Source organism: Lutra lutra, chromosome 7 (assembly GCF_902655055.1).
Source record: "Lutra lutra chromosome 7, mLutLut1.2, whole genome shotgun sequence".
NCBI lineage: Eukaryota > Metazoa > Chordata > Mammalia > Carnivora > Mustelidae > Lutra > Lutra lutra.
The window spans coordinates 69,015,780-69,032,783 of NC_062284.1; the positions used below are offsets into that span (position 1 = coordinate 69,015,780).

General features: G+C 42.6%; 1 protein-coding gene across 1 annotated transcript in view; it reads left to right on the top strand.

The window, feature by feature from the left end:
- SLC27A2 (solute carrier family 27 member 2) overlaps positions 1-17,004 on the top strand; it is a 45,003-nt gene that overhangs the window by 15,092 nt on the left and 12,907 nt on the right. The window contains exons 4-5 of the mRNA XM_047738731.1: positions 2,203-2,327; positions 15,345-15,539. Coding sequence (XP_047594687.1) covers positions 2,203-2,327; positions 15,345-15,539 — 320 coding nt within the window. The remainder of the gene's footprint in view (positions 1-2,202; positions 2,328-15,344; positions 15,540-17,004) is intronic.

A 17,004-nucleotide genomic window follows, 5' to 3' on the forward strand; every position in this document is an offset into this window, starting at 1 on the left:
TAAGTAAGTCCCCTCTGTCATTTCCATCTTCAGAAATCTGCATGTAGACCTCCGTCAGCATCTGATTTAAATTTCCCCCTTAGTTGTTCCCATCCTATTTTTCTTCTCTGCTCCCACAGCTCTTCAGCTCTTGTCAGAATACTTGGCTTTCCATCCCTTCTCTTTCCTTCCAAAATTTTACCATACAAATTAGAGTTGCCATCTTTCCTCCTTTCAGTAGGCTTTATGCCCTTTGTATACATCAAGGCTCAGTCTAACGTCCACCTCTCCCAGAAAGCCATCTCTAACTCTCTAAGCTAAAAAAACAAAACAAACAAACAAAAAAAACCCTAATTTTTTCTTCCATGTGACATTTCATTTTAACTAATAAATAATAAACATATATATAATAACATGTATGCATATACATATGTATATGCATGTGTTATGGCCCAAGCCTCTGTGTCTTTCCCTCACCAACATATTGATCAGTTATAAAATATTTACCCCAGCATCAGTACCCACCTCCACACTAGCCAGGAATGATTGATGGGACCTGATCATATACTTGGGCTCATCAAGTACAGAGGGCCTCTGAGGTCCCAAAGGGAAAACTCCATTACTCACACATTTGCTTATACGTTCTTTTTTTTTTTTTTTTTAAATAAGACTTTTGAGGTGATAGCAATGTACTTTTTTTTTTTAAGATTTTGTTTATTTATTTGACAGACAGAGATCACAAGTAGGCAGAGAAGCAGACGGGGGCCGGGGGGTGAGCAGGCTCCCCGCTGAGCAGAGAGCCCAATGTGGGGCTCGATCCCAGGACCCTGAGATCATGACCTGAGCCAAAGGCAGAGGCTCAACCCACTGAGCCACCCAGGTGCTCCCCATAGATACATTCTAAAGAAGAAAAAATAGTATTTTAAAAAATGCTTCCTCTTCTAAAACAGTGGACTTTTGTATACTTAGGAATAAAGCTAAACTAAAAGCACGAAAAAAAAAATGAATTTTTTAATTTCACTTTACTACATTTCATGCCTATAGTTAGGTTGGGTCTGATATATATTATTTTTACCCATTATATTGATTTCCTATTGCTATTGCTATTGCTATTGCTATTCCTAATGCTACTGTAACAAATTACCACAAACTTAGTGGCTTTAAAGGAATACAAGTTTTAATGCTGTTTTGAAGGTCAGAAGTCTTAAAACCAAGGTGTTGGCAGGGCTGCATCCCTTCTAGAAGCTCTAGGAGAGAATCCATTTCTTTGCTTTTTCCAGCTTCTGGAGGCTGTCTGTATTCTTTGGCTCATGGCCACTTCTTCAGTCTTCAAAACACATCATTCCAACATTTTGTTTCCATTATCCCATCTTCTTCTGCCCTTGACCTGCTTGCCTTCCTGTTATAAGGACAGCTATGATTTCAATGGGCCCACCCAGGTAATCCACGATGATCTTCCCATGTCAAAATCCTGAATTTAATCACCTCTACACAGTCCTTTTCACCATGTAAGGTACCATATTCACAGGTCCTATGGATTAGAACAGGGACATCTTTGGGAACCATTATGTCTACCTCACCCATCAAAGAACAATTTTCCTGCTTGCTCAAGACCCTAGTACTCCATTGCCTGCAGAGTTAAGCCTGACTCTTCCACCTGGCACTTCCAAGTTCTCCATGATGGCACCCCTAGCTGCTTCTCCAGGTTCCTCTCCCATGACTCACCCACTCTTCACCACTCCAGTCACGATCCAGCTGAGTCTTGGCTATCTTTCCACGCCTTCTGGACTGCCCTGTCTTTATGTTTCACATTGTTTCCTCTGCCTGGAATTCTGTCACCTTTCTTCATATTCATTGCTCAAGAATTCAGGTCCTACCTTTTCCAAAATATGCCCTTCTCAGCACTTACCCCCAAGCACCCAAATTAATACACACACACACCCCCTCACTCACATTCCTTTAGAGATTCATTTGAACACCCTATTTATTGCACACTGACTTTTATTAGAAAGACATCTGCATGTGTCTGTTGCCCACCAGATTGAAAGCCTCTGTAGGATAAAACCATGCCTTATTGATTTTCATCTTGACTATAAGCAGTACTCAAAACTCGTTTGTGAATATAATTCATATTTAAATTTCTACCTTTCAAAAATGACAAATACAACCAGGGAGTTTTTCATAGCAATTCTTTTTTAACACTTTATATACACTTCTCTGTAGGTTCTACTCTTGTCTTGCGGAGCAAATTTTCAGCCAGCCAGTTCTGGGATGACTGCAGGAAGTATAATGTCACTGTCATTCAGTATATTGGTGAACTTCTTCGGTATTTATGCAACTCACCCCAGGTAACACTCCCCAAGTTTCATTCTTTTTGAGATGGGTACGGGGAATTCCCATTACTCTGGGTCATGCTGACTTCAGCTGAGACTTACCTATCTACCAGTTTTCAGTTTAGACTACAGTTGTTCATCGCGATAAAGTGACACACCTATCCTATAGGTGTCAGTTGTTAATATTATTTTTGCCTACTTTTTTACCTGTTCTCAATTCTTACCCTCTACCTAGCAGATCCTCTCCTTCCCTAACTGTCTAAAGTCTACTCACTCTCAAAGCCCAGTTGAAAGGATACCTCATACGTTAAACCTATTTGGGTCACTCCAGCATTATTTGATTTCTTTCCCTCACATCATTTAATTTCTACCCACTCTGGCCCTGTCACCTTGCATGTATTTGTTTTCACACCTTCTATCCTCCCTAAGCTGCAAAGTCTTTGATGGCAGGGACCACATCTTGTATCCTTACTTTGTCTTATACCACAGGCTTACAGGAATCATTTACTTAATGTTGCTTGAATAAATCGCCATGTGGCCTTGAAACCATCTAAGTCTGTTAACAGGCTTGAGCAGATGCCCCAAGGTTAGTCCAGAGGCCTGGGATCTACCCTGTTTGCAGATATCCACATATCTTGATGGGGTTCTTTGAAAGAACTTCTCCTGTCCCACCCCTCAAGTATTATCAGAGGCCTGACAGCCTGCCTGAGGACCAAATCAAGGGTTCGCAACAGCAGCACTGCTGACATTTTGGGCGCATTCATTCTTTGCTGTATGGAGTTGTTCCGTGTACTGTAGGATGTTTGGTATCGTCTTTGCCCTTTATGCAGGACATGCCAGTAGTACCCTGCCCCTCCCCCCCCCTGCCAGGTTATGACAATCAAATTGTCTTCAGACATTGCCATATGTCCCCTGGTAAGCAAAATCAGCCCCAGTTGAGAACCACTAGACTAGATAATGCAGTAAACTCACCAGATCCTGCTTCCTGTAGTCCTTTCAATCAAAACAAACTCAGAGGATCACTAAGTTGATAAATTATTATTTATAAGCACCTGTTATCTTCAACTTATATAACATCTGCCGTGACATAGGAAGAAGCATAGGATGCTCTGGCCCCCGTTCTTCCCCTCCTCACTTCATTCAGTCTCTGCCCACATGTCAGCTCATCAGAGAGACCCCTCCTACTAATCAACAAGTGTTATCACCCCACCCCTTACCATCCATCTCATGGGTGACTGCTTTTCATAGGACTGTACCTCCTGACGTAGGACAGGTTTATGTGTCTATTGTCTGTCTCCCGCAGTTGCATGAAAGTTCCACATGCCAGGGGCTTCGTTCACTGCCAGATCTCTAGCCCTGAGATCTGTATGTGGCATATTCGAGGCAGCAACAAACTTCATTGAATGAACCTCTAAATTCTGGCCCCTGAAAGATGTATGACTAACTTTAGAGAGGTAATACAGTTCCCCTAGGATGCTTAGACTTTGCACATATTATTCTGATCTGGGCAGCAGATTCACCAGCTTCGTGAGAGTCATAATTAGCTGTGAGCTGGATTAGGACCTTTCTCACAGCAATCTCTGTTGAAGTCATTATTGAATTTTTTTCACATTAGTATCCCATCTGGCCTCAAGATTGCATGCTTCACTATTAAAACTCAGAAATCCATATGGGGCCCTTCTGTTTGGCTTTTCTTCTCTGCCTTAAAAGCCCCCTTTATCAGTTAGAAGTCTCCTGGGGGAGGGTGTGTGGACTTGAGGAAAATAAACATGTTTGTGTAACTCTTTCAGGCTTACACACACTCACACATATAAACACTTCCACCTTTCTCCTTCCTCATAACGTTGTTTCAGATGCTGAAAACTAAAATTTGATTGGGGCTTTCTATCTTCAAAATTATTATGATTTATTGTATAATTCACAGATGACCTCAAATCTAGAAGATACAAAATTTCTATTAGCTCTTGCTTCTCCCCCACCCCTCAGTTCTGGGTTGTCTTAAAAATACTTACAAGAACTATAAAGAATGATCAATGTTACCTAAAAAAAAAAAAAAAAGAAAGAAAGAAAAACCTTCAGAAACCTTCAGTCAAAGACTTTAAAAATGATATAAGCTTATATAAAGAAAATCCTTAAGACAGCAAAACCATTAGTACTAATAAATGAATTCAGCAAAGTAGCAGGATACAGAGTCAACACACAATAATCTGTTGTATTTCTATACACTAACAATGAACAATCTAAAAGATAATTACAAAAACACTAACATCAAAAAGAATACAATACTTAAGAATGAACTTAACCAAGGAGGTGAAAGACATGTATAATGAAAACTAGAAAACATAGATGAAAGAAACTAAAGAAGACATAAACAAATGAAAACACACCCCATGTTCACAGATTGGAAGATTTAATATTGTTAAAATGATGCTGCTACCCAAAGAGACCTATAGATTCAATGCAATCCCTATCAAAATCCCAATGACATATTTTGTGAATACAGAAGAAAACCTATCCTAAAATTCATATGGAGCCTCAAGGGACCCCAAATAGCCAAAGCAATCTTTTTTTTTAAGATTTTATTTATTTACTTGACAGATCATAAGTAGGCAGAGAGGCAGGCAGAGACAGAGAGAGAGGGAAGCAGATTCCCCGCTGAGCAGAAAGCCTGACATGGGGCATGATCCCAGCATCCTGGGATCATGACCTGAGCCAAAGGCAGAGGCTTTAACCCACTGAGCCACCCAGGCACCCGCAAAACAATCTTGAAAAAGGACAAAATTGGGGGATTTACACTTCCTAATTTCAAAACTTACTACAAAGCTATAGTAATCAAAACAATGTGGTACTAACATGAAGAAAGACGTATAGACCAGTGAAATAGAATAGAGAGCCCAGAAATAAGCCCCTGTCAATGTTAATCATTGCCAAATGATTTTTGACAAGGGTGCCAAAACCATTCATTGGGGAAAGGACAGTTTTTCAACAAATGGTCCTGGGAAAACTGAATACCCACATGCAAAAGAATGAAGTTGGACCCTTATCTAACATGCTTATACAAAAACTATCTCAAAATGGAAAAAAGACCTAGGGGTACCTGGGTGGCTCAGTTGGTTAAGTATCTGTCCGACTCTTGATTTCAGCTCAGGTCATGATCTCAAGGTCGTGAGATGGAGTCCCATGCTGGGCTCAGCACTGAGTGTGAAGCCTGTTTGAGATTCTCTCTCTTCATATGCCCCTGCCATTGCCTTGCTCTCTTTCTCTCTCTCTCTCTCAAAAACAAAACAAAACACTAAATTTTAAGACCTAAAATAATAGAACTCTTGGAAGAAAACATAAAACAGAACTTTATGACATTGGATTTGGTACTGATTTCTTGAATGTGACACCGAAGGCATAGGCATCAAAAGAAAAAATAGACAAAGTGGGCTTCATAAAACTCAAAATTCTGTGCCTCAAAAGACACTATCAACAGAGTAAAAGGCAACATACAGGATGGGAGAAAATATTTGCAAATCATATATATTAGAAAAGATTCATATTCAGAATATATAGAGAGTTCCTAAACTTTAATAACAAAAAAACAACCAACCAACCTGATTCAAATATAGGCAAAGAAGATATACAAATGGCCAACAAGCGCATGAAAAAATGTTCAGCATCACTAATCATTAGGGAAATGCAAATCATAACTATAGTAAAATACCACTTCATACTCATTAGGATCACTTCTATTAAACACACATACACACACACACACACACACACACACATAGAGCAAACAACAAGCGTTGATGAGGATGTGGAGAAATTAGAACCTGCATGCACTGTGGGTGGGAAGTAACTGGTTCAGCCACTGTGGAAAATAGTACGGCAGTTTCTCAAAACATGAAAAATAAAATTACTATGTAATCCATCAATTCCATTTCTGGGTACCATGCCCAAAAGAATTGAAAGGAGGTTCTCAAAGAGATAGTTGTATATTCATGTTCATAACAGCGTTATTCATAATAGCTAAAATGTGGGAGCAACCCAAGTGCCCAAGAATGGATGAATGGGTAGGCAAGTGTGGTATGTACACAGAGTGGAATATTATTCAGCCTTAAAAAGGAAGGGAGTTCTGCAGTGTGCTATAACACAAGTAAACCCCGCGGACAGTGTTAAGTGAAATAGCCAATCACAAAAAGGCAAATGCTGTATGATTCCATGTATACGAGGTATGTAGAGTAGTCAAAACCATAAAGACAAAAAGTAGAATGGTATGTTGCCAGGGGCCGGGAGCGGGGGAGCACAGGGAGTTCTTGTTTAATGGGTACAGGGTTTCAGTTTGACAAGATGAAAGAGTTATGGAGATGGATAGTGGTGGTAACTGTACAATATTGTGAATGTATTTAGTACCACTGACTTGTACATTTTAAAATGGGCAGGATAGGAAATTTTGTTATGCGTATTTAACCATAATTTTTAAAAAATAGGTCACGATAGACGACCCAAATTCTATGGATTTAAAGGAGCTTAAAGAAAGATTGCATCAAAAGGTCTTCTCAAACGGAGTGGATAAAGAACTAGAACTGGTGGTGGAAGGCTCTGGACCAATGTAATCAGGAAGTTTTGCATCCTTAGAGCTGTCTAGAATAGGCCATCACTGGAGGGGCTAACACCCCCCATCCCAAGCAGTGGGTATTAGGGAGGAAACTCCTGCCTCAGCCGAGCAGATAAACCAAATGACCCCCGTCCACAGACATGGCACTGCTTCTCGAGAAACTCTGGAACAATGTCAGGGAGGTGGAGGCTCCTCTGCTTGTCCCTTGTCTTAATCCTATTCAGTAGCTCCTTTTTTTTTTTTTAATTTATTTTTTCAGTGTTCCAAGATTCATTGTTTATGCACCACACCCAGTGCTCCATGCAATACGTGCCCTCCTTAGTACCCACCACCAGGCTCACCCAGTCCCCCACTCCCTTCCCCTCCAAAATCCTCAGTTTGTCACTAGCTCCTTTGATCGAGCAGAAGACTAGGGAGGCATGTCACCAGCTACCCTTAGCATAGGAATTCAGATTTGGCTCAAGCGAAGAATGTAGTGCTTAAGAGCCAAGACTCAGGGGTCACCAGGCCTGAAACCAATGACCATGTGAACGGGACAGTTAAACTCTCTCTCACTTTCCTGTCCTCCAGCAGGGTAAACAATAGTACCTACTTCATAGGGGGCTGTGAAGACAAAAATGAGATGATTAAGAAAGTACTGAACAAAATACCTGATGCTTAGTGAATAATCAACAAAGAGTAGCCATTATCATCATCATCTTCAGTGCCTAAGAATGTGTACCTCCTGGTAGGTGCTCCATATCTATCATCAAATGAATCAGAGAAAATTCTGGCTCCACGGGCAGGAAGGAAGAAATGAGAGGACATTCAAATGAGTCAATCACGCTCATCTAAAGTTGAGTGGGGCTTGGATAACAAAGCTGCTGACTAGTGCTTTTACAGTGTTACTGTAGAAATTTCTTGATCCATTTTACCTGTCTTCCATTGTTACGTATGGGCTTTAGCATCCAGGATACCTGTTTACTATGGAAGTCCAGTCTGGTCCAGCATGCAGCTGTCATCTCCCATTTTGTTTTGTGTAGTTGCTTAAACAGCAATGCCATTTAGGAAAAAGATAAATTTATTGGAACAAGATACTGCTAAACCTCAGTGTTTCTCTGCTCCAGTTCGGGACTAAGCCATGGAATGGGTCTCAATGAGGCTTCGTACTGCTTGCCCGGGGTATATATGACCAGGGCAGGGGGAGGAGAGGGAGAAGGAAAAGGGAACCAGAAAAGAGTTCCAGGGGCCACACATAGAAGTCATGGTATTTGGAAGGGGAAGTAAGAACGACTGGAATTCCGAGACTGCTGAATAGGCTCAACTTAATTCCCTACTGTTACCTCCTCGAGTCATTTGCCTTCCCTCCAAAATTGGATAAACTCCCAACCTCACATGTCTGTCTCTGCATCACCTCCATTCTGACAGAATGTAGAGTGGAGGGTATTTAGCAGCACAGAGTAGGCAGTGACCAGTTTGACCTCTCAGGGGCAAGCTGGGGCAGGGCAAAAAAGGGAAAGGAAAGCAGAAAAATGAAAGAGGTAAAGAGAGCAGAATCAGAGAAGGTTTCCCACAGAAGGTGAGTTTCGAGGGGTACAGAGAAACTTACCAGCCGTGCAATGAAAGAAGGGCTTCTGGTTCCCTGGAACAGGGTGTGCAGAGTGGAGTGAAGGACTGGCATGTCGGGAGCTACAAGCAGTGTAGCAGGAGGCAAGACTGGATGATGGGGCCAGGTGACAAGGGCTTTGCTGTGCTGAGACTTAAATGTGAACATAACAAAGCATGGAAGGACCTTCCATGGAAGACTGATGGGGAGACAATGTTTTTAGACAGTCCCTTTAGCTTCAGTGAGAAGATGCACTGGAAGGAGAAAGCCCTCTCTGTAGAGCAGAAAAATGGATCCTCTTCCTTTCATTCCTGTTACTGGGGGTTTTCTTTTGTCCTAGGGGATCCAAACAGAAGTATAGCATATTAGTTGTTAAGATCAGGGACTCTGGTGGGGTGCCTGGATGGTGGTTCAGTCAGTTAAGTGTCTGCCTTTAGCTCAAGTCATCATCTCAAGGTCCTGGGATCGAGCCCCGTGTCCATCTCCCTGCTCAGCAGTGAGTCTGCGTCTCCCTCTGCCCCTTCTCTCTCTCTCTCTCAAATAAATAAATAAAATCTTAAAAAAAAGATAAGGGACTCTGGAATTTTTCTTTTTTTTTTTTTTTTAAGATTTCATTTATTTATTTGAGAGAGTGAAAGAGAGATGAGAGGGAAGACGGTCAGAGGGAGAAGCAGACTCCCCGCAGAGCTGGGAGCCCACTGCGGGACTCAATCCCGAGACTCTGGGAGCACAGCCTGAGCCGAAGGCAGTGGCGCAACCAACTGAGCCACCCAGGCACCCGGGACTCTAGAATTTTTCTAAGATGGTAAATGCCTCTGTTTTTTCATTTCTTAAAAATCTCCCCAAAACAAAGAGAAACTAAGAGATATTGCAACAGGAAACTACATAGTATAGAGAACTGAAAGATGAAGGTCACTGACATCATGGGATTGAGAGAGATGAAAGCTAAGAAGCTGGTACCAACAAGAAAGAAGTTGATTGACTTCCTGAAACCTGAGAAATCAGGGGCATCAAATACAACTAGAGATGGACTGAGGTTTCAAGCTTGAAAACAGGAGGATTTTGGAAAATCTGTGTAAAAAATTCCTAAACCTCTGCTCCCCTCTCCCACCCTTGTGGTAGACTGGAGGTTTATTCTGGAGAACACCTAGAAGAGCTCTGAAATCAAGGACCCTACAAGGGGAGGCGGGCAGGGTGAAACACTGAAAACAGAGATTGAGTATATCTACTTATTAACCGGAGAGGGTGCCAGTGCCCTTCCCTTGCACAGCTTCTAGAACTCCAGTAGCCAGTTTATGCTTGTAGGCAAAAGAATCTAGAAGTCTAATTCTCAGCTAGAACTACCCTGTCATGGAACAGTGCAGAAGCTACTGGCAATAGCTTCAGTCAGTTAAGTATCCAACTCTTTTTAAATTTTTTTTAATTTTTTTATTATCATATAATGTATTATTAGCCCCAGGGGTACAGGTCTGTGAATCACCAGGTTTACATACTTCACAGCACTCACCATAGCACATACCTTCCCCAATGTCCATAACCCCACCTCCCTCTCCCTACCCACCTCCCCCACCCGCCCCCCGCAACCCTCAGTTTGTTTTGTGAGACTAAGAGTCTCTTATGGTTTGTCTCCCTCCCGATCCCATCTTGTTTCATTTATTCTTTTCCTACCCCCCACGTTGCATCTCCACTTCCTCATTCAGGGAGATCATATGATAGTTGTCTTTCTCCAACTGACTTATTACTAAGCATCTAACTCTTGATCCTCCAGTTCAGTCTTGATATCAGGGTCATGAGTTCAAGGCCCACACTGGGCTCCATGCTGGGTGTGGAGCCTACTTTAAATAATAATAATAATAATAACAATAATATTTCTTGAAAGTGAAATGAAAACAGTAATGGTCAACCTATCTGAAAAAAAAAAATGCTGAAGAGAAACAACTTTTTAAAATTAAAAAAAAAAAAAAAAAAGAAAAAAGGAAAGAAGACTTCCCAGAGCTGAAGGACAAATTGAAAGAGCCAAGTGAGTACCCAATGAAATGAGTGCAACTTAAAAATTTTAAACACCAGGATGAAATGTAAAGCTACTAAAAAGGAGAAAGAGACAGAGAGGAAAGAGTCTGTAAGAGTAACATTTGACTTGGCAACAGCAGTACTGCAAGCTAGAAGACAAAAGATCAATGCCTTCAAAATTCTTAGTAAAAAGTACTGCCTAACTAGAATTCTATATCCTATCAAATTATCAATCAAGTGTACAGTAGGAACATTTTCAGACATTCAAAATCTCAAAATAGCTTACCTCCTATACACCCTCCTTAGGAAGTTACTAGAGAAAGTGCTCCATGCAAACAAGAGAATGAGAAGAGAGAGCTGAGGAGCCAGGAGAGAGAGGGAAAGGGATCCCCAGGCCTGGAGAGCAACCAGTCCAGATTGGAGCAGAGGGCTAACAGGAAAGCATAAAGGGAAAAGGAAATTACAGCATCTGGTGGATTTCACCATGAAGAACATTGTATTTCCAAGCTGTTGGGTGGTGAGGAAAGACCACCCAGAATAGAAAAAGAAAACAAAGCAAATGGGTAGGTGGCAGTGAATTGCAGGAAAAATAAAAATTGCCTCAATAATTGGATCAGAGTGTATTCCTTGACTCATCAGTAGTATATGATGAGCAAAATGTGAGCACTGAATATTGAGTTAACTAAAAACTGCGATATTGGAAAAACTGAAGAGAATGATAGCTTCAACTTCTTCCAGCACAATAGAAAGTCAACAAATAACATCTAAAATTGATTAATCAAAAGACAGCAGTCTAAGCATGTAATTTAGAAGCTGGAGAGAAGAGAAAGAAGTTGACATTGGATTGGATTGGCACTGATTTCAAGAGTGACAATGGCACTGATTACAAGAATGGACGGTATAAGCCTCCAGGTGGTAGAGAGGAGGCAAAGGATGGAGCAATCAAGTAAGGAGACAGCATCTACCATTTAAAAACCTTTCAGTGCTTGGACTGTTAGAATGTAAACTGCACATGTGCCACTTTTTTTTTTTTTTTTTTTCGAACCAAGGAAAAGCATTCTCTCTGAAGTCACATGCATTTGGATTTGAATCTTGGAGAACTATGTTGCTACCTATGTGATCTATAGCAAACTATTTTCATCTTTTTGAGACTCTGATTCCTGAACTGTAATTGAGGCAATTTTTTTTAAGTAGGCTGCATACCCAACATGGAGCCTAATGCAGGGTTTAACTCACAACCCTGAGATCAAGACCTGAGCTGTCAGGAGTCAGACGCCTAACCGACTGAGCCTCCCAGGCACCCCAGGGGCAAATACTTTTATTATCTATCACATTTTGGTAGGATTCTATAGAAATATGAGCAAGACCATGAGGGTCAAATGCCTGGCACATAGTAGTAAGACCCTCGATGAAAGTTTTCTGTTTACCTGGTGCTTTTCGTTCCTCTCTGGACACCCTAACTTCTCACCCTTTAGTCATCAAATCCTAGTGTGGATTTCAGTCCCCCCAGGTGTGTGTGCATGTGCCCTCACCTCTCTCATGTGGAATCAAAAGTTTGATCTCTGTTAAACAAGCAGATGATTCTTGACCTAAAATACAGCTCCCTTGAGGAGTAAATTTGATGATCAGGAAACACGGTTTCTCCTACAGGCAAGGAAAACTCAAATCACACCCGGTATGCTCAGCCAGGGGCGAGGAAAACTTAGGTGAGAACCAGACATGGCAGAAGGTTCCAGGATCTCCCAGTTGGTGCACGCAAACACCTCCAGCTTACAGCCTTAATCCCTTCTGGTGGTGTAATGAGATCCCTCAGTTCATGATGAAAACCGAGCTTGTGGTATTGTGACTCTCATCCCAGCTAACTGCCACACCCAGGTGACAGCTGCACCTGTGAAGCAGGCTGGCCAGTTGCCCAGACACCCGAGGCACCTGCCGCCTGCTGTGCCCTAGACTGCCTTTGGGCTGCCTGCCCTTGGGCTGATGTCCGGACCATTAACTGTCCAACAGAAAGCTTGAGGGCTTCCCGGTGGAGGTTACTCCTTTGATTGCAGCGATTGGACTGTACACAGAGTCCAGGTGCAGGCATTGCCGATGATATAGAGATCCACTTGGCCTCAGAGGAGTTTATAATCCCATGGGGGAGAGCAATGTTCACCACCCATCAGAAAAGGAGATGATCTAAGAGGGTGATTACGGGCTGCACATGGATTTAGTCAAGTCTCAGGTTTACACACTGGAATGCTACTTTGGAGCTTCTCACACAGGCTTGGGAGCAGGTTAGCCCCAGGTCAGAACATTATTTTTTAGAGCAAAAGTCAGTATTCTTCGAATATTTATGATGTTTTATTCCTGGAGGGGCAGTGAGGGACAGCAGTGTGGGAGGCGAGGGTAATCTCTGAAAAGCTGACAGTCCTTAACTGGGAAGAGTGCCTTGTGGAAGGGTGACCCTCCAATTCTCTGTCTAAAAGGGGACACTTGGGAGTGAAAGGAGTATAATTAATAAGCACATCAGGACCACGGGCATAAACCAGGACTGGCCCTGACAAACCAGGCATATGGTCTCCCCACTTCTAGGTACCTTCTAATTCTAAAAGGGAATACAGATAGTCCCCAACTTATGATGGTTCTGCCTATGATTTTTTTTTTTTTACCTTACCGTGGTATGAAAGTGGTACACACTCAGTAGAAGCCATATGCCGAGTTTTGAATTTTGATCTTTTCCCATCTAGCAATAGATAACTCTGCTCGTCTCTCATGAGGCTGGGCAGCCTCAGTGAGCCACAGCTCCCAGTCAGCCATACGATCACAAGGGTGAACAGCCAAGACCCAGACAACCATTCTGTGTCTCACTTTCAGTACAGTATTCAATCAATTACCTGACATCTTCAATACCATATTATAAAGTAGGGTTTGTGCTGGAGCTTTGCCCAGCTGTAGGCTTATGTATGTGTTCTGAACACGCTTAAGGGATGCTAGGTTAAGCTATAATGTCCAGTAGAGTAGGTGAATAAAAAGCATTTTTTGACCTAGGACATTATTAATTTATGGTGGGTTTATTGGGATGTAATGCCATCAGAAATCAAGGAAGATCTGTAGATTCCATGACCTATGGACCTAGCTTGCTGATTAAGAGAATAGGTTCCTGCTCAGAATGTTGAAGTTCATGCTACTAGCATGAGACCCCTGGGCTCTACACACATTTCCTCCTCAGAAGGCCACACAAGGGACCCAGTTTTTACAAAAACCAGTATCTGTCCACTTTGTTGGTTAGGACTCCTGAGAACACTTCACCACCTGACTTTTCACCAACAAGTACTCAAAAGTGAAAGGCATCTATACTGCTCCCCTGACCCACTGCCTCCTCTCATGTGGAACTCAGTTCAAGCTTTGTTCCATCTTATCAAATGCCCTCCCCTTACCAGAGAACGGCCAGTCTCTCAATGCCAACATCTCTTTTCCAAGAGGAACTCTTATCCCAAAATAACTTCAGAGTGATTTCACAGAATAGGAAATAAGGTAAGAAATGCTCTTCAGAAGCTTTGCCCTCTTAAGCAAATTTGTTGTCAGATCCAAGAACTTAACATTTGAAGTGAGAGGTCTGGTTACCAGGCACTTTCACCCATTCCATTACATTTCCTGTTAAAGGTCATAGAATTACAGAATTTGCAGGTTAAAATTATATTTGTTTACCTTCCTTTCCCACCACCAGACTGTAATCTCCTGGAGAACATAAATTGCATTATTAGTATATTATAGTATACAATAACTTGTATTATTAGTATATTATTAGCATAAAATATTGAAATTACTACAGATTTGGACGTATTTGTAGGGGCCTCACAAGCAATTATGTTTGAATGGAAAGCAACCAGGTCCTAACTCCACCTCTCCCACTGACACAAGCTCTCATTTCAGTTCTTACACTCAAAACAATTTTTCCTTTGTGATTTTTATTTATAGCAAAACGTATTCCTCCCAGGCCACCCAAGGCAACTGGGAGCCAGCTTCCTCTCTCTCTTCCCCTTCCCAGGCCCTCTGGGACATTTTCATCGTCGTGGTTCAGCTTTACCTGGTTTTGTGACCTCTGGGTCTATGAAATGAGGACATGATCATGAGTCTTCTCTCCAGAGGCGCCTGGAGGCTCAGGCAGTTAGGTGTCTGCCTTTGGCTTGAATCATGATCGCAGGGTCCTGGGATCAAACCCCAAATCAAGCCCATAATCCAGCTCCCTGCTCAGTGGGGAGCCTGCTTCCCCCCCCCCTTCCCGCACTCATGCTCACTTTCTCACTCTCTCTCAAAGAAATAAAATCTTAAAAAAAAATCTTCTCTCCACCCCTGAAACCCTAACAGTAATCACTCTGTAGAAAATCATTCTCTCTCCTTACACTGTGTTCCCAGTTTTCTTCTTCCCTGTCAAGTGAAGACGGTTGTGAGCCTTTGGTAGATCTTTCCATATGATCCCTCCTCTTTGGTACTTCACTGAAATTCACCAGCCCCATTAAGAAAACAGTCAGTACCTTAGTCTCGCTTCAGAGTGGACGTGGATTAAATGTTGGCCTTACTTAGTTCTATCAAATCATCTCACCTTACCTTTTAAAAATCAAAATAGGAAAAGCCAAGTCTTTGGGTTATTAAATCGGAGTTCTAGCTGTCGGCCTAAACCATGTGGGTTGGCGAGGAGGGGGTCGTGATGTGGTGTGAGTAACAGAAAAGGCGTGCACTAAGAGGTGAATCCATAACCAACATAAATGTGTAGAAACGTAATGGTGATTACAAGTATATAAGTGCAGTCTCCAGAGAGGGTTTAATTTGGTCTCTCCTTCTCCTGCCACAGAAACCAAATGATCGCGTCCATAAAGTGAGACTGGCCATAGGAAACGGCTTGCGAGCAGACGTGTGGAGGGAATTCATCAGGAGATTTGGGGACATTTGGATTTATGAGTTCTACGCTGCCACTGAAGGCAATATCGCCTTTATGAATTACACGAGAAAAATCGGTGCTGTCGGGAGAGTAAACTACCTACAGAAAGTAAGTACATTGAAAGATGAAAGCGTACGGGACTGCCTTTCAGAATACAGAGACTTCTTAAAAGCTGTGTCATGACGATGTTCTTAGAAGCTCCTACTGCATCAGAGCCATGGTCGATCCGTGTCTCCAAGAGAGGGTCTGCTCATTCTCTAGGACAGTGAATGCAAAGTGACAGGGCCCTTTCATTTTTAAATATCAGTTTCTCGTAATAACAACCTATTACGCCTTTGCTACCTGCAACTTCTGCGCAATATTCCCAATGCATTTATGAGTGTAGATGACCAAATACTGGAAGCCTACTGGTTGGGTAAGTTGACCGCACACTGTGAAACGGGGTGTCTCTCTCTCATGGTCCTGTGTCTCACAGTGACCGGGGGACCTTTGTATGCCTACAGAGACAGGGTGCCACCCCCTGAGCTCTGGGTCCCGTGGTTCTGGGACAGGGCACCCACATCAGTGTTTGTCAAAAACTGCAACGCCAAGATTCAGAACCACCATTTGGACCTCCCAGAGAACTGGAACATGCCCCGGCTCTGGGATCTCACAAACATTCGTATTTCCCCAAGGACTCCACCAGAATGCTAGTTGTTATTTTTCGGCCAGCTCCCACAGCAGTCTCTGCTCCCACTTAGGTGTTTATTGTCTGGTGTCTCCAGACGGTCTCTTTGCCTTTTTTGTGTTTGAGCCGTCAGTCTTCCGGGTGATCCCGTCTTTCAACAATCCCAGGAATTTTCAGCGAAGGCTAAGTCTCCACTGGCTGGAGCAGTCCCAGCTGTCACTATTCCACTGGCAGCCCTTCCTGCCTGGCCCTGAACGGTTACACAAGAGCTCCCAGGCAACAGGATGGGCTAATCCTCAGAGTCCAAAGGACAGTAATTGGTGTGCATAAGAGCTGGGCCTCGAGAGATCAAATTTCAGCACGTTGCATACTGACTGGGTGACCTTGAGCAAGTCGCTTCTGTTGCTTAGGCCTCCCTTTCATTGTTTGCAAAACAAAGATAAAAAGAGAAAATGTGGGGCGCCCTGGTGGCTCAGCTGGTTAAGCAGCTGCCTTCGGCTCGGGTCTTGATTCCAGGGTCCTGGGATCGAGCCCTGCATCAGGCTCCCTGCTCGGCAGAGAGCCTGCTTCTCTCTCTCCCTCTCCCTGCCGCTCTGCTTACTTGTGCTCTCTCTCTAGCTCTCTGTCAAATAAATAAATAAAATATTTTTTTAAAAAAAGAGAGAGAGAAAATGTAGAGCCTAGTGCATCTGGCCCAAACTCTGTATTTATAATGAGGGGAAAGGATTATTGAAAGAATTAAATAGCTTGGGGAAAAAAGTCCTTAGAGGCTATAGCCCAATGCCTGTCATATAATAGCCATGAACAATTATTAGCTATAGCTATTGTGCTTACTATCATCCCATTCCTCACATTCTGGCCTTATCTCAAGGCATTCTCAAGCCCCAGGAACCTCTCAGACACTGA